Genomic DNA, 19,184 nt, shown 5'->3' with positions numbered 1-19,184 from the left:
TTATTTTATCATTTTGACAAAACAAATGTGCATTTTTGTCCTATCCATTTATTTTTTAAAATATAATCAATATGTTCATTATATTGACGGTGAATATTTTTAAATAGACGATTTAATATTCAAATTTTAAAACAATTTTTAATTCTCTTCTGTTAAGAATATTAGAAAGTAATTCTGTAGTTAAATTTAAAAGCAAAATTAAAATTCTTTCTTATTTTCATTATCAGATTATGCTTAATTACAGCGTTTAATATTAATAATTATAAGCTAACTAGATCTCCAAATTCTGGAACAAAATTTAAATCATGATTTAGATTATTATAAATTAATATAATTCATCATCTTCCTAAAATCACAACGTCTAAATTATCTGAAAGAAAATTAAACAAAAAATAAGGAAACACGTTTGAAATCTACTTTAATATGCTTTTACACGTTGCCAAGTATGCCAACAATGTTAAAATGCCAATGTAACAGGTCTACAACTCAATAAGGCAAAAAACTAGAGCACAAATCATAATAAGGTTGCTAGAAAACACTTCTTTTTTTCTTGTTTGGGTTATTATTCTGGCAAAAAACTTGAACGATACACTAAATAAATTTCAAAGAAAAAACACAAGCATTTGAATATTAAGTAACATTTCCACTTTAGCGTACAAAAACATTTATTTATTTAATTTTAAAAAATATTGACCTCAGCTCCAATAGAAATTTCCTTTTCAACCATCCTATTTCATTTCAGTCAAACCCGAGTGCTACCTTCCGAAACGACAGCAAAAAGTAGCTGCGGACAGAGGGGAGACGGCTCTTCTCCGCTGCCTGGCCATTGGGGCCCCCATTGTGAAATTCATGTGGTCGAACAGCACAGGATCCAATATCACCGAATCCCCATCCAGCATCAAGTACTCGACCAGAACGTCTCAAATCGATACCGTCACTTGGGAGAACGTGCTCTACATCAACAATGTCATGGAGGAGGATTTTGGATACTACACTTGCTCAGGCTCCAACGAAATGGGATCCGACACCCTTCAGGTCCTGCTCAAGAGAAGAGGTAAGACACAGGTGTTGTATAGACAATCTGCGAATGCAGAGCATTAATGTGAGCTGCATTGTATATAATGGGACATTTTTATTGAAAAAAATCAATGCGTTTCTCTATATCATCTTCAAGTTGTCTACCGCGAACAGATGAGAGCATTGGCTATGCTTAATTACAGTTATCTCTGCGTAACTGAATGTCCGTATACATTCCCACAGAAATGCACAATTTTAAAAATAAAACTAAGATCATGCCATTTCAATAGACATGCATCATTACTGTCCATAGATTTTATGAACAATAAAACTAAGACCATGTCATTTTAATTGACATGCATCCATACTTTCCATAGATTTTATGAACAATAAAAGTAAGACCATGTCATTTTAATAGACATGCATCTAGAGATTGCAATACCGGACCAAAATTTCAATACCGGTATTCGGTATTTTTTAAATCTTAATACCGGTATTAGAAATTTTAGAAAAAGAAAGAAAACACAGGGGTTTCTTTGTTTTATTTGCCAGTTTTGTTAGAGAGTGTAAATATCACAAAAATAATTTGTAACTTATAAATTATAACAGTATATAATCACAAAAAAGTAAAGAAACATCTTATTTATTTAAATCACAAAAAAGTGTAAATATCATTATTCAGTTTGTGGCACTATTACAAATTTTTGAAATTTTGATCTTAAAAAACATAATGCATCAATTGTACTGTCATTAAGCCTGAAAAGTAATTTTGTGTAAAAATTACCAGCTGTCGAAAACGGTCTTTCGGTATCTACGCTAGTTGGTGGTACTTTAGCAATGAGCGATATATTTTTTCCAAGTATTTACCTCTAAATCCCTCATCTTCAAATAAATCGATTTCTCGTCTGATGGTTTTGGATATAGATGATTTCTGTATTGCATTTTGGTTCGTTGAAATTTTTTTATTTATTGCTAATTCTAATTTTTGTTCAAGAGAAAATTCTTTATCTCTATCCACAATAGTGACATCATAATCTTCTATAACTATACCGAATTCTTCTGAATGTGGATAGGTTTGTTGGTAAAAAATTTTAAGAAAATTTACTCTATACTTTATCAGATTTGAATTTGTTATTTTCCTTTCTTCTTTTTCATTTTCATTTTTAAAATCATTATAATTACGTAAATACCATAAGACATTTTCTATTTCGGTATGCCTTTTTTCTGTACGATTTTCCAAAGTAATATATAATTCTTCAGATAGTGATGTGTGCTGTTCTTTCAGTGACTCAACATGAAATTTATTGTTGCATTATCTGTTAATAAGATAGATAAGAGCTGATATAGTTCTGGATATTAAGTCAAATTCACTATCTGAAAAATTAATTTACAGGTTTAAGTCGATTATTGCTTTTTGGATTGGATTTCTCAGTTTCAAAAATCGTTCCATCATTAGGAGTAAACTGTTCCAACGTGTTTTAGAATCTAATATTAACAAATATTCTGTTTTATTTTCAGTTAGTATATATTTTAGTAATGTATCCTTTTTTATAGGGGAACGTTTAAATATCTTAACAATTTTTCGAACTTTATAAATTATAGGAAGCAATTCTTGATAGGTTAATATTTCATCCTCATTAGCAATATCTTCTTCAACAATTACATTGTCATTATCTTCATTGTCAATATCACTCTCGCTCTTACTCTTTTCAAAGTTGGAATCCGAAGTTTCTATAACAACAGTATTTGGATTCTTCTGTTCTTTATTTTTTTGGAATAATATATCTATTACTCCTAATTGAATTCCATGTGCATAGCACAACTGCTGATTTTCACCAATCAACTTTCCAACTTTTTTCATAATTGTTGCTCCATCAGCCGTTATGGATACAATATTTTCTTTCAGGGATAACCCATGTTTCGCTAATTTAGACTTAAGCAATTAATTAAACCATTAATTAGCTAATTAATTTCGCCCGTTAGGGAGACATAAAAACAAAAACGTATACTATTTTGCTATTTCGCGATACCTGAACATATAGTGGAGACAATTTTAAAAATTTCTAGTAAATACCGAAAAACCGGTATTTAAACTTGTGAATACCGGTATTACAAAATTGTACAAATGGCTCAAAATACCGGCATTCGTTATCCCGGTATACCGGTATTGCAATCCCTACATGCATCCTTATCGTCCATATATTTTATGAACAATAAAGGTGATACCATGTCATTTTAATAGACATGCAGCCTTATTGCCCATATATTTTATGAACAATAAAACTAAGACCATGCCATTTCAATAGACATGCATCTTTATTGTCCATAGATTTTATGAACAATAAAACTAAGACCATGTCATTTTAATAGACATGCATCCTTACTTTCCATAGATTTTATGAACAATAAAAGTAAGACCATGTCATTTTAATAGACATGCATTTGTAATGTCCATAGATTTTATAAACTATCTTAATAAAGCCAAGTCGAATGACATTATATTACTATTAAAAATGTAAGAAATCGACTTACCCATCATCTAAGTTTCGCGATACCTACATTTCGTTATTATTCTTCATATAAAGCCGGACAAATATTAAACAGATACTTTTTTAATTAGCCTTCAACAATGGAAGATTATCAGGCCATTAAATATTGGGTGCTTAGTTTCAATTAAATCCTTTATACATAATTTAATCTCTATATCCATTCCCCCTGAATTCGGTATTTTTAAAAATCAAATCTTTTAATAGACATTCATCTTTAATGATCATAACTATCCTAATAAAGTTTGATGACATAGTACTACAATTAAACGGGTAAATATTCGTTTTATCAAACCTCTAATTTTCGTGATACAATTTCACTTTCTTATTCTTCATGTAAACTGCACATATATTAAGCAGACTCTTCTTTCTTAGCCTTCAACAGTGAAAGCATACTAAGCCATTAAATATTAGGTGCTTAGTTTTCATTAAATCCTTTATATATAATAGCCGTATATATTCCCTCAGAAATGCATGTTTTTAAAATCAAATTAAAACTATGTCAGTTTAATAGACATGCATCCTCATTATACATAGACTATATTAAAAAAATTTCATTAAAAATTTCATTTCCGTAAATTTCATTAAACAAGCAATTCTTGTATGTGCATATAAATTTATTTCCTATATCTCGGACACGGGTCTAACGATTAATTTAGGGACGTTAATAAATTTTATATTTAGATAATTGTTTGCTTTTTACGTTTATCTATATAGGTGTCTTTCCAGAAAAAATGGGATTTTATGTACACACAAAAAAAAAAAAAAAAAAATTATAACTAAATATTATAACTTTTTTCTGTCTTCTTTCATGCTGACAATGTCATATAGCGCCATCTCGTAAATTTTCCTGGTACTTCCGTTGTTGCCATAGGATGGTAACCTGCCGGTACCTAAAAATTTTGTGAGATGATGTTAACTGACATTATCCGACTACGAATACCTTTGGATCCCATCCCAAAGCAACAATGCAATTAATTATTGTGTTTACCAACTTAAATAACATATTAAAATAAATTCATTCATGTTTTTTTTAATTTATAAATGACCAATTCATATATAGGTAAAATTGAAAAAATATTCGTAAGTAATCAGTATGGTATTCGTATCTAATTATTTTTTCCGAAAAAACCCGATGGAAAAAACCCGAGTGAAGCTGGTGATCTTCCATATATTTCTTATATAAACTGCACAGATCACAGCATTTTCTTTCTTAACCTTCGACAATGGAAAAAATAAACTATTAAATATATGACAAAGCGATTGAAACGGCTTAATTTTATTTGCAAAGATTAAAATAATTTTGTAAAATATACTTTAAAATATCATTTAAAGTTAATTATATCTAGATGAAATACATTTATGGCAACTCGATTGATTTCAGTGAAACGATGATTTTTAAAACGATGTGAATATGACTTTTTAGGAATAATTTTAGAAATTATAGCTAAATAATGTTGTTCGATTTTCTGAATACTGAAATATTATGATTATATTATAACCGTAATGTTGAGCATTTTATGCTTGTAGGAAGAAATCTAATGTTTCTTTAAATGAAAGTAACGGTAATTTTATCACGACACTAGAAGTATACTGTCACTCCTAAAACTAAAAGAAACGCACTTTAATCTAAAGCAAAATTAAATGAGTCTCAAACAATAAAATGAAACCAGTAATGATTGTTTCTTGATTGGTATTAACCATAAGCAAAATTTCACCATTGTTATTATTTCTTGGTACCATTTCAGCCTTATTGAATACGGATTTAATTTTTAAAAAAGTTAATATTTTTATAGCTACAAAAGCATTAACGTTAAAACCTTGTTAAGTATTGAGAAAGTTCTGCTCAATATATACTTTGTCTTTCAATTACGCTTTATACTTTTTAAATCTTTTTATATCTCAAAATCTAAGGGAAGGAAGTACTATTCCTCAATTATGAACACAACTTCTTTATATTTGCATGCATTATTACCTTATACATGCATTATATTTATCCAAACAACACAAAAATTTATTCAAATGCACAATTTATGAATAAAATACAACCTTCACATCTGTACATAATATGTTTGAAATAATAATCCACAGATACAGCTCTGCATGAATTTAAATCTAAGGGAAGGAAGTACTATTCCTCAATTATGAACACAACTTCTTTATATTTGCATGCATTATTTCACTATACATGCATTATATTTATCCAAACAACACAAAAATTTATTCAAATGCACAATTTATGAATAAAATACAACCTTCACATCTGTACATAATATGTTTGAAATAATAATCCACAGATACAGCTCTACATGAATTTCAGTCTTCAAAATTAAAATATTTAATTAATTAGCATAATCTTAGCATCTGCCAAAATAAACAAATTTAAAATTCGATTCAAAGACACAATTTGTTTGAGTAACTGTTCGTAAAATAGAAATGACATAAAAACTGTGATCTTCGATATGAAAAATATTTAAAATAAGATACTATATTTAAAATTGCGCTGTATAATGTAAAAATAATTTCTTTTGATATATGTTATTCACCAAAACTTCTTACAAATGTTAGTTACAACGAAGTTCCTGTTTTTATAGGCTATTGAGTGGCTTAGCTCATTTCAAATAAAAAGAATGAGAAGCAAATTCCTCATGTATATTCAAAAATATGCGTGTAGATGCAAAAGTATTGATTGAAAAGAAAATATTAAGTTCAAATATGAACCATTCCTAGTAAATGATTGTTTATCTAGGCTTTCCCTCCTTTTTTATGTTTGTTTATCATATTCAATGCTAAGCAGAAACCGTTTTGGGAAAAGGAAATGATACTGAGTTTCCTTTAGAAATGAACAAACAATAATCAAAATTGAAAGGCTTTTTCTTTCTTGTGTTTGAAATGAAAGTTGAACGTGTTCGACTGTTCGAATCGTGCTCAGCCGTCAGAGAATTTGCGTGAGAGGTTCGCCCGAGATATTTTCCACACTTCATAAAAGCTTTACATCCCATTCTCAATCAACTGAAAACAGGGGCTGTCAGCAAAATGCAAGCAGGTCATTTGATGCTTCAATGATGATGGATTACTTTGGAACAGTGATTCTTAAGAAGTAAGGCTGCCACTTATGGTATCATTAAGTAAAAGCCTAAGTTAAAATACGTCAAAAAGGACAAAAATGAGCATTGAAAACAAATCAATATTATGAAAACGGAATAAGACATGGTATATTGTACTGCTACTGAATAAAAATGCATGAAATGGAACCAAAAACAAGGTAAACATAATGAAAATATCCTTCTTCAGATTATTGTAGAGAAAAAGTAAACAATCGTAAAAACGCTCAATCTCAGTTTTAAAAGCATGATAAAAATAGACTCATAATGGTCACGAATTCAAATTTTAGATTTGCCATATTGAATTACGAAATGAAGTATAATATTCTGTTATGTAAACTTGAACCAATTTAAAAGTTGAACACTAAACGATTGATAAACTTAACCCATTATTTGGCACCATTACGGAAGATGCAACGTAGTTCCATTAGTTCTTACAGGATATCCACAGCTTCAAATGTTCAATGTATATATAATGTAAGCATGCCTTCATTTGCGAATGTCTATGCAGTAATCAAAATAAATTAACTAACATAAATTTTTAAAGAATAATTTAATTGACATGGTTTTTTTGTTAATGAATTTAAAAAAATTAAAGAGCGACAGTATAATAGTTGAATAGATTAATGACTATTCAACATTTTATGGCAAAGCTCTTTTTATAATCAACTTTGAAAGACTAGTGCTACGAAATGTAAAGAATATATATATAAACAGTAAGAGACAAAGACATTGATGTATATATAAACATATGAGCTGCGTAGATCATTCATGTATTTTCTAATGAATTATTTATATTCCTGCATTCTTGTTAATTTCCAGATTACTAAATCCTCAAACGTATCCTCCACGGACTTTTGTGTAGTTAACCCTTCCATTCCTAAGATTATTCTAGTATCTCAGAATATTAATATAAACGCCTCTTAGCCTCTCTTTGAAATATTAGAAAAATCCCCTATTCCGCTCAAAAACCACAATGACAACCTGCGTTGTTAAGCGGTTGATATGTTTTAAAGGGCCGCGCATAGCTAATGAATATTAAGGAAGTGTCTGTTTGAATCTCAGGCAAGTGTACACTCGAATATCCTTTGAGATTTTATAGAAAATCAATCTATTACCCAGACTCATATATGCGAACTTTTCTTTTAAACAAAGCACGCACCTCAAGTATATAATCAATCACTCTTAATAAAATTAGGAAGGAATTCCCACTGATATCCAGGTGTTAGGATCCCACCGCAGTTGTTGAATAGGCATTTAGTACCTTTTAGTATTAATAGAGGTAAATGATAGAAAGCACTAAATAATCTTTAAACTAAAACTAAATACGTTATATGAAAACATGTGAAAGAAGAAAGGGATAAGCTGCTCATTATGATTTTATAAAATAACTTTATTACTAAAAAGGTTTAGTATGTTAATGAGAATTTATCACAATAGTAAACAGACATCGTATTGAAACTACAATAAATAAATATAAAAAAGGAATTAATGCAATGCAATATTAGTCAAAAATTTACAAACAATCTTAATAGAAATAATACTCGAACTTTTAAATCAAATGCTTAATTAAAACAACAATTGAACGTAGACATTCCTTCCATCAACATTCTGTACAATAAATATAAATGCAGATTTAAGGGTATTATTTGTAATAATGGCACATAATTTATATGATTGAAAAATAAATTTGTTTTGAAACATTAGAGACTTCTGAAAACAGTAACTGATTTGTAAAATAAATTAAACAATCCAGGGAGGAAAAGGTTAAATACAATCTTTAAAAAGTTTACCTTCTAAAATAAGCTTCCAAGTAGCTTCTTGTTGATCTAGGCAATTCCGTAAAGTAATGCATTTTATATTCCCCTGTTATAGAATCATTTAAAGCTTCAAATATTTCTTACTCTATACTTGAAAAGCGGGAAAATATGTTTACCTTCTTCTTGAAATACATCTTGAGACTCTGTACCACTTCTGCAATCACTTCCTCTTGGCACCAAGAAAAAAAGAATTTAAGAAGAAAATCTAGCGACAAAAAGAAAAAAAAAAGGAGAAAAAAGAAGGTGTGAAAGCATTGTTGTCCGAAGAATTTTCTTTTATTTTTATTTTCAACGCCAGGAGAAAGTGCAAAAACTTAAATTACCTGAGATACCAACGGCAAAAAAAAAAAAAAAAAAAAGCAAAGTGAACACGGTTTCCTTACCCTTTTCTTCCCTCCCCCCTCCCTCGAAAACATTGTTTTATTTTGGTTATTTGTTTAATCTTTTCAGTATTTCGCCATTTTGTTCTTCGTCGTCAGTGCGAGGTAGCAACGTGAAGAAAGGAGAAAAATGGCGGGAGATGTTGAAATTTTTATTCCCAAGTTGAGGCAAGAAAATAAAATGTTAACCAGATGTCTGACAGTGTATTAAATAACTTTTGCGTGACATTTGAAGAAGAAGACTTTTGCCGAGAAAGGGAAATTGAACTCCGAATGAATTTGCTGCATGAATTATTTTTATAGCCAAAACTCATTTTTTGTAAATGAGAGGTAGCGCATCTTATGAAAATTCGCTGCTAGCCCGTCGAAATTGATGGAAACGATGAAAAAAATATTTTGATTTATATTAACTTTATAAGTATGAAAAATATCAGTTTATTATGACTTTATCTTATTACTCAATGAAGGAATAGTTTCAGTTTTTCAAAGGCAATAGAAAGCAGCATGTTTAAAGTATCATAACATATCTTTGTAGCAAAATTATGACACATGTGAATTTTGGACTATGATCTTGCATTTAATCCTTAACAAGTGAGATAGCAAATGAACCACGCGATTTTTGAAAATAATTAGTTAAAAAAGCGTATGAAATATGTCATCTATTTTCTTATATATATTCAATAAACTGCATGAAAGAGTCTATTAAGACTCATAACGGTAAGTAAAATAATGAAAATTCAAAAATAACTTGTATTATTACCTATATTTTAGATATTTTGGAATGTTAATAATACTTAGAATTCAATAGAAGACAATCCTTTCTGAATTACCGCTTTTCTTGGTGTACAAAAAAGCTACTAAAAGAAAGGATTGACAAATATTCTTGCATATAAGATTAGCAAATAGGCGATTGAAAAAATTATTAAATGAAAAATGCTTTTCGTTAATTATATATTTCTTTTTTCTTTAAGGTTATGTTGTTGTTATATATATATGTTACGGCCAAAGCCTGAAGTTCAGCCAGTTCCCGAATTGGATGGCCAATTCGCGTTTTGGCCAAGAGTTTTGGCCAAAGTTCGAAGTACTTGCACTTAATATTGTATAGTTTACTTTGGCTGGCCATTTTGAGAAATGGCTGGGAATCCTTGGCCAAAACCCGATGTGATAATGGTAGATGTAATTGCAATGCCAAGTGCGGAAAAAATATCAGTAAATGTAGGAGGAATCAATGCTTATGCAATTCCAAATGGTATGGAAGTTCAACTTGCTGTAATAAATTATGCTTAACACTATAGTAATTGCTTTCATCATTTGAAATTAGTAAAATTTCCTGTTAAAACAGAATACTTAAAAATAAAATGTATTCATTCTTGAGTACTTCATGTTGTTATAATAACTCTGAGTACAATAGACTTAAATTTGAGAAATGCATGTACTCACTTTTTGAATACATACAGGGATTCGAATATGAGTATGTGTTTTTCCAAGTCTGCAGAAATAATGCAAACGTAAATTTGCAAAAAGAATTTTCGACTGACATGGTTGAACCCCGAGGGATTCGCACACAGACCGTTCGATCTGCAGCCCAATGCTCTGCCAACTAGGCTAACTCGCCCAAGAGCGTCGTATTCCAAGAAATGCTTTAAGGGTGATAATCAGTTTTTGTATTTTCTGCTCCAGAGACCTAATGCTAAATTTTCCAAATTACATGCTCTTCCGAAATATCGATTCATAAAATACGAACTTTTTTACAAGAGAAAAAAACAATATTAAGAGTAAATTAAAATAAATATAATGACATTTATGTATAAAATATAAATAAGGACATATTGTAGGTGAAATTTGGCAGTTGGCACCAACAAAGAAATGTCTTTAAATAATATTAACAACAAAATTATTTTTCCTTCATATTGGTTTTAATTAGCCCTTATATTTGCTATTTACCTTTGCAGAAATTTCATATTTTTTTGTAGCTATATTTCAGGAGACAATGTGATCTGGGATCTTTAACATTAGGTCTACAGAACAGAAAAAGACTAAGGATCATCCTTAAAGATAGTTAACAAATTGAGTACTCAATTTTCCTTTCTTTCATACACGGTACGCAACGCATTTCCTCAATATCTAATTCGTCATTTTGAAGGGCGCAAATCTAATCTTCTTCACGCTATCACGTTGTTACAGCATATACGTTCACTGAATAATTTCTATTATGGCTTTAATATGAGAACAGAATAACACGAGATCATATTTTTATATATCACAAGCTAATTATTAACTCAGAGGTGTCAGAAATAATTGTACTTAAAAAACAGTACACTTCATTACTTAATACTTCATTTTTAATAGTGTGTAAAACCATCTGCTCTTGATTTCTTTCTTCTTACTTTGGCCGATTGTCCCAAGCCACTTCTCCAATTGGCTGGCCAAAGCTCGAAATCAAGAAAAGATCGGACATTGGCCGGTAAGTTTACAGCAACAAAGTACAATAAGTTTACAAATCAAGAAAAGATCGGCTAATTCGCGGTCTGGCCGATTTTGGGCTTTGGCCGTAACATATACATAAAGGAAAGTAACAATCTTCATCTAAATCATTTCAGAAAATTATATCTTACTATATCCAAATTTTAAATGCAATTCTTTTTATACTGCACATTTTTTTAATGTATATGGATACTGATAAAATTCATCTCAAATTATACAGCACTACTATGACGAGTTAGGAACATTCTATGGAAGGAACTTTCCAAGGAACGAGAAAGAAATGTATGAATGGGAAAGAGGATCTCAAATAAACAGTAGGAATTTAATAAGCTTGATGATGCTAAATTCACCGCATAGTTTACCACCTTTTCTTTATTGATATCCTTCGATCGGTTGTTATGAAAGATAGAAACGTATCTGGATCTGAATGATATTGATTCATATCCGTTTCCTACCTTATTAAATTAGAAACTTCATAATCGAAATTGCACAATTCTACATCACATCCACCATCAAATTCAAAATATATCAAGACATTTAAAAATTAGGGTGTACTCATCTCAACGAGTTGTTATCGTCTCAGCAATATTGCGGATTTAGTTATCAAGGATTAATTAATGAATGTTATAATAGAAAATCTGATGCTCATTGGCAAAATGTTTGAAAAATAAAGAAATTATTACTGTATTGTATTTAGATGTAATATATAACAAAATTAAAGTATTTTTGCTGGATGATTTTCTCTATCCATAAAGTTTCACTAAACATTTAAACAAAAATAATAACTAAAATCGATTTGATTATAAAATAACAAAAATTGCAGGACTCTGCCCAATTTTTTGCTACAATCTAGCAAAAAAATATTAATAAAACGTGAAAATTTTGATCCCATAATTAATTCTTATCCATACTCAGTTTTACTCGCACACCGATAAATAAGTTGATTTAAACATTTAAAAAAAACTTCCTGAGTAATGCACTTCGAAATGGAAGCTACAATTTTGCTTCCTGTAATGACACAAATCAAGAGAGCGTTAATATTTTTAACTCTGCTCAGGGTTACAGATGGCGACAGACGATTATGTATACTAGTTGTTTGAAGATGTTTATTTAATGATTTTTTTTGCTGGCTGATTCTTTCTCGGATAATCATTCTCTTAAAAATAATTTAATTCTAAATATAATGTAAAAGAATAAATTTATCGTCTTATATCCATGCTTCCTAAGTTATTCTTCAAATTTGTCATACATTCTCACAGTTACATTATGCTTAATTGATTTTTAATTAAACAGTTCTTCCAAATTTGTCGTTTTATTGTCAAAATTTTTAGATAAAGTGCAAAACTAATCTTTACAAATATTAAATGCTCTAAATTATATAGTCATTCGATGCCAGTCATAAATCATAAAAAATGACTCAAAATTGGATTAGTTTTAAGTTATTCCCTTTTAAGAAATGATTGGTATGAATAAAATTTCGTTTAATGCTTAATTTACTCAAAACATTTCAAAAATATCAGTGGATTATAGTTGGATGAAATCCTTTATATTAGGGGAAAAAAATGAAAAATTACTACCCACCTAAATTTTAAGAAATAGATTAAATTAAGCGTTACGCAATTTCAAACGCCTGCAAATTTATTATTCATAAGAATAATCCTAAATCATAGAAATAACTTTCAAAATTGAATTCAATTTAAATAATTTTCTTTTAAAGGCTATATTCAGGGATAAAATTTTGTTAAATATGCAAAAACCTCAGCAAATTCCCTATAAGTAAAAGAATTTAACTCCAAGGAATTTTCTGAATTAGGATTAAGACAAAAAAAATTATTGCTTCTTAATAGAAACTTAAAGATTAGTAGAAAAGTTTATGGTTCATAAAATTTAAAATTTCAGAATATTATTATAGATCATAGGTAAAACTCTAAAAGCATAGTAATTCAGCCCAAATTTAGATTATATTTAAATTATTCACTTTTAAAAAACGATATTAGGGGATAAAATTGGGTTGAAAGCCCAATTATTTTTTTTAAATGAAAGAATTTAGCTGAACGAAATCCTCTAAGCCCTTTGAAACACGTTCATCTATTTGCTTCGGTGTTTAAACACTGGACAGTAATAAATATAAACCCATAAGCTAATTACTATCATAGAAAATCACCCTAACAGTTATGGTAAGGCTTGAATAATTTGAAGCACAAGAATAATAATACTATTACCCATGGAATATAAATAACTTGATCACCATTCCGTTGTTATATTTTATCGCCGTACACCTCCAATCTTGATTTGGATGAGAAATGACTGATATTATAACAATTACCCTCGATATTTGGGAGCGATAGACGCAATTGATTGCCAAGTACTCCATTTAATGACATTCTCTCGCTCTCGGTAGAAGTACTTGTTCCGAGTAAAAGAAGAATAGGAAAAATGTTTTACACGTGCCAGTTCATCAGATGCATTAAGTGATTAGGCGGTTTCTTCAACACGGCCTCGACCGGGTTCGGTATCAGATTCTTTTGCGAACTTTTCTGCCGGAGTGAAAGTAAGGAGAGACATTAATCATAGTATATGTCCAGGACCTTGCAAAAATTTACTTTCAGAAAGAATTGCGTTCATTAAAATGCATTGTGGGGATATTTCTTTCCTTTATTTTTTTAAATATTTTTTTAGAATTAAATCAGAGTATCCATTAAGCTATGACTTCGATAGGGTATTTTAACTAAATGTATCAATTAAATGGAAAAACTTTGTTGTTTGATCAAAATCGTGATATTTTCTTTCATAAATATTGCTACTAATTTTATTTATTGGAATTTTTTTTTATGGTTTTAAAGAAGGAAAAAAAAAGTCTAAAAGAACAGATTTAAAAGAGGTTTACATTATAATTCCTTTTAAAAAGAATTACTTTCATTGGCCATATTTATTTCTTAAATTTGTTTTTATTCATTTATTTATTTGAAAACTCCAAGATATTAGCTATAAAGAATTTTCAGTATAACATTCAACTAAATGAGGAAAAAAACTGTTTGATCGAATTGGTTATTTTTCTGTTGTGAATATTTCTTCTATTTATATTTATACGACTTTATGATAGTTCTGAAATGGATTCACTTTCTAAATGATTAGGTTTAGAAATATTCATTTTGTAATTAATTTTAGATGCGATTGCTTTTGTTCAAATCCACAGGGGAAACATCTCTTTCTTTGAAATGGAATATCCATTAAGACATGATTTTCTTTTATAAGTAATTCTTTTATATTAATTGATTATATTTTTTCAAATATATATATATATATAATATTTGAAATTGAATACCGTCTTATATATGCATATAGGAGCCGTTCTTAATTAATTTTAAATAAAAAAAGATTGAATTTAATTTTAATATGGCTTTCAACTGCTTACCAGTTTAAATGAAAAATGTCTATTATTTAGAAAATAATGTTCATATTATATTTATATATTATAAAACTTACATTTTAAGATTTTTTAGTTCGTAGTAAAATATAATAATAATTGAAACAAAAAACAGACATGAGTCAATAATAACAGAATCATAAACATGAATTAAATTACATCAATTGAAAGACTAATAACTTAATAGATAAATCAAAAATCAAATACATCGTCCAAATCATCATATTGCCGTCATTTTAACCGATAAATGTATATGAAATGCTATCTATGATTGAAATGTGGGAACAAAAAAACTTATTTGATTATAGTTTCTTCAACTTGATTCGTAATAATGCTATTTTTTGCACAAATCAAAGCCAAAAATAAAATAAAATATTTCTGCCTTGTTTGTACAGTTAAATTTAGTTGTCTCATTCTTTTTAAAGTAAATATTTGAGAATTTTTCAGATATTTATTTATTTAGTATAAAATTGTTGAAGTGTTTTCTTCCAACTAAAAAGTAAATTCAATCATTTTAAAAGGTGACATTATTAATTAAAATTAAATATTTTAATTGTGTATAAATATAACTTTTTTAGATGTAAGAAACTTGAGACTTTAATATTTGAATAACTCATAATAAGTATTTTTATTAAAAATAAAGATTACTAATTAGATTGGGAAGCATTTACATATCATTGAATAAAAAGTAGAAATGATTTTTTTTCCAAAAAATGATAATTAATAGCAAAAATTAAAGCGCGATGCATAAGTTGATACTTAATTTTAAATATAAAAAAATAGTGAAAACCCTTTTATTATTATTTTTTTTTTCGTTTTTAATATTATTGCCGATCAGAATATCTCGTTTCAGCATTTAATTTCGTAATTACTACTCCTTTCCTATACTTTTCATTATAATTTGGGAAAGAAATAACAGAGATGATAAAGATTCCTCCCTTTAAGCTTCAACCTATTACTTTTTTTTTTCTTAACGTCATCATCTCGGATCTTGGATCATCTGAGCCAAGCATCAAACAGTTCTTTCTCGCTTTAAAATTATCTCCCTTTTTAGCAAGGATAATTCGGAAACGAGAAAAAAATATATTGAAGAACGTAAGAATATTAAGAGAGAAGAAATTAAGAATTATCGTTTATGAAAACTTTTTACACGACGGGTAACGCTCTTCCAATTACCAGTAATTGAAAAGTACAATATACATCACTGGAAAGGGTAATTTCAGACTTTAACGCTTCGTTCTTATTTGATTCCTTTCAGAAGTGATTTTGTATTTTTTTTATTGCTTAAATTATTCATCGATCCAATTTCATGAAAAAAAAGTCATCTTCAGTGAAAAAAAATTAGCATATGATATGTTGTATTGTTTTTACTTCCATTAAAATTTAAATGTACTTGTAAAATGAATGGTGATGCTTTGAAGACTACAAATAAATGTAAAAACGAAACGAAAGTATGACAGAAAAAGAGATAACTTAATAATAACTTTAGAATGATATCAAATGAAATTTGATGCTTGAATTAATAGCATAATACAATGGATACTGGTAAATACTTCTATAAATGAAGGTAAATGCAAAATTAATATACAAATATAACATGTTACAATTACATATTGTATTCATATACAAAAGTAACATATGGTCACAGTAAAGTAAAATATGGTCACAAAATATCGTTTTGCAATCATGAACTTATTTTTTTATAAATAGACGCTGACGTTTTCAAAAATAATTTGGCAGCAAGATGAACAAATAATTTCAATATAGTCAAGATAAAGGCATAGTTTCTATCAAATGAATGTTTGAGAAAAAGAGATAATGTGTTTTCAGTTATAATTAGTACATTTATATTACTAAAATATAATTAAAATATTATCTTTTAATTTTATTGAAAATAAAATCATTAATAAAATTTAAAGATTCATAAAATGTATAAAATATAGACTTTAGAACTAATGGTAAATAGCATAACCTGAAAAACATTCTTGCAGTAACTGGAATTCTTTTTTAATAAACTTTTTTTAAATTATATTCAGATATATTTCTTAAATAAAAGATACATAATTAAAAAAACATGGCACTTTTGATTATTCTTAGATTTTTTTAAAATTATTTTTAGAGGAATGACAAGAATGCAATTTTTATAGTGATAATCAGCACTGAATTTTCATTTTACAGTAGTTTTAAAAATTAATTTGCGGACGCCCATAACATAGTAATAAGCGTAAAAAACTCATGTTTACACATGGTTAAATGATTTTTTTTATTACAAGATCGTTATTTTCATGTCTTATAAGTTTTGAATAACAATTTGTCATAATTCTGCTTTAGAATTTTCAAATCCTACATAAAAACTGTTTTGCATGTTCATTGTTGTTGTGACTCATCAACCAGAATGACGCAGTTTAGCCAAAACATGGCTCTTGCGCCAATAAAATCCAACCAACCATCATTTACCAGAGCAGCTTCATCTAAATCAATGACATCATTCGGCCTCATAAAGCAGATGTTCATAGAAATTTCATTACGAGAAAACCACCAAATGCGTTGGCTTTTATATGAAAAAATCAACAGGTAGACATTTAAAATAAACAGGAAAATTCTTAATATCAAGTGAATGAATGAAGTACTTAAAGTTCTTCAGACTTTCCTGAAAAAATATATATATGAATAGGTTTGTCGCGTCTGGAAGTTCTCAACTTTAAAAGAATTCTTCAGAGGAAAAGATTCATAGTTATTTGTTGGAATGTTTTGCTAACACAATAGAACTCCCAAAATTTTAAAAATTGAGTCGAGCATAGGTTTCACAATAACCGTTTTCACCAAATCATCAGTCCATCGAAGAACCGTCGTGTAAGGGGGTCTGCTGCACGTTAAATCCGTCCTGACCAAACGTCCTCCCGCTGGTGTGGCGTAGTGTGGAGAGGCAGGTGCTAGCTCAGATGTCGTCCTCGTCATCTGACCGCGGTTCAAAATTACGAGGTCCGCCCCAAAATAGCCCAAGTGTTGTTTCAAACGGGACGTTAATATAACTAAACCACACCACCAAATCATCAGTAATATATTTTCACTTTGAAGACAAACTAAATGGGAGTCACTTTATAAATGGGAAATTTATTTTGTATCTGTCTTTATTATCAAAAGGTGTTATGCAATGTATCCATGAATTCGTCCGATATTCTGATTGCAATATCGTGAAAATAACATAATAATATTGGGGGGAATTTTGGACAAATAGGAGTTATGATTATAGGGAATAAACTGTTTGTTTGCAAATTAACTAAAGAAAATATTATTCCCCATTTCCTTACTTAGTAATCTAAGAGCCATTTTCTTTAATTTTTAGTTAAAGAAAATGAGATAAATAAAGTTTAATGTTTAATGTAGTAAAAATAATTTACTTTAACCCAATTACTTTCTCTCAAATGTAATTCTAAATTCTTTTCAAAGGTAAGCCAGATCCTCCTGAAGAATTCCAGGCTCAGAATGTGACATCTGATAGAGTACTGCTGAGTTGGGCTCCGGCATTCGACGGAGGTTCACCGCAGTTTTTCCGGATCCGCTACATGGTGAAAGGTTCCAATGAAATCAACACTGTAGATGTCTTGCCAACCAATGCCTCTGTATTTATGATAACAGGTTTAGAACCTGGAACTGAATACTCTTTTGCACTGATGGCTTGGAATGTCTACGGAGAAAGTGGATATACGGAAAATGAAGTTGTTGCTCAAACAACAGGTAAGATTTTACATTGAGATTCAGATTCAGATTCATCTGCCGTTAATTAATTGCAGACTTTTGTAACTTTATTTTTTATTTATTAGAAAAACCGTAATGTATTTTTTTACCTTATTTGAAATTTCCACCTTAACTGAGAATCATATTTCCAAATATTTTTAAAGTATAAATATTTTAAATGTGTAATATTTAATGTAATATTTTAAATGTGTAATATTTAATGTAATATTTTAAATGTGTAATATTTAATGTAAATTTAATTTCCTTAACAGTTATGGAAATTTGTTCAACACTGAACTTTTTTAAATAAAGGATAAAATAGTATATTTGATAAAAGATTGCTGATACAGAGAATAAATTATCTAGAATTTATAATATATGAAGTGTCTGACAAGTGTCTTCATATTAAAGTTGTTAATTGCTTGCGTTTTGATTGCATTATTGTCTCTATCTACCAAATTGATTTTCAGGAGCCCTAATTTCTTGATTACACTTGTTATCTTTCGATTATTTTACATTGATCAATGATCTAATTGGTTGATAAGAATATCTCCTCTATTTCCCTGGGGGGGGGGGGAATACATGCCTTGTTGGAGTCAATTGATGATTCAGACAAAAATTATAGATTTTTCCTCTTGATAAAAAACTGCTTTGCAGCTTTTATCTCA

The 19,184-nt window shown here is 28.9% G+C and overlaps 1 protein-coding gene across 1 annotated transcript in view; it reads left to right on the top strand.

The window, feature by feature from the left end:
- LOC129968147 (nephrin-like) overlaps positions 1-19,184 on the top strand; it is a 494,644-nt gene that overhangs the window by 419,530 nt on the left and 55,930 nt on the right. The window contains exons 16-17 of the mRNA XM_056081964.1: positions 743-1,054; positions 18,229-18,516. Of these exons, the coding sequence (XP_055937939.1) occupies positions 743-1,054; positions 18,229-18,516 (600 nt within the window). The remainder of the gene's footprint in view (positions 1-742; positions 1,055-18,228; positions 18,517-19,184) is intronic.

This window comes from Argiope bruennichi, chromosome 5, assembly GCF_947563725.1.
Source record: "Argiope bruennichi chromosome 5, qqArgBrue1.1, whole genome shotgun sequence".
Lineage (NCBI taxonomy): Eukaryota > Metazoa > Arthropoda > Arachnida > Araneae > Araneidae > Argiope > Argiope bruennichi.
This window is presented reverse-complemented; position numbering and strand designations above follow the sequence as displayed.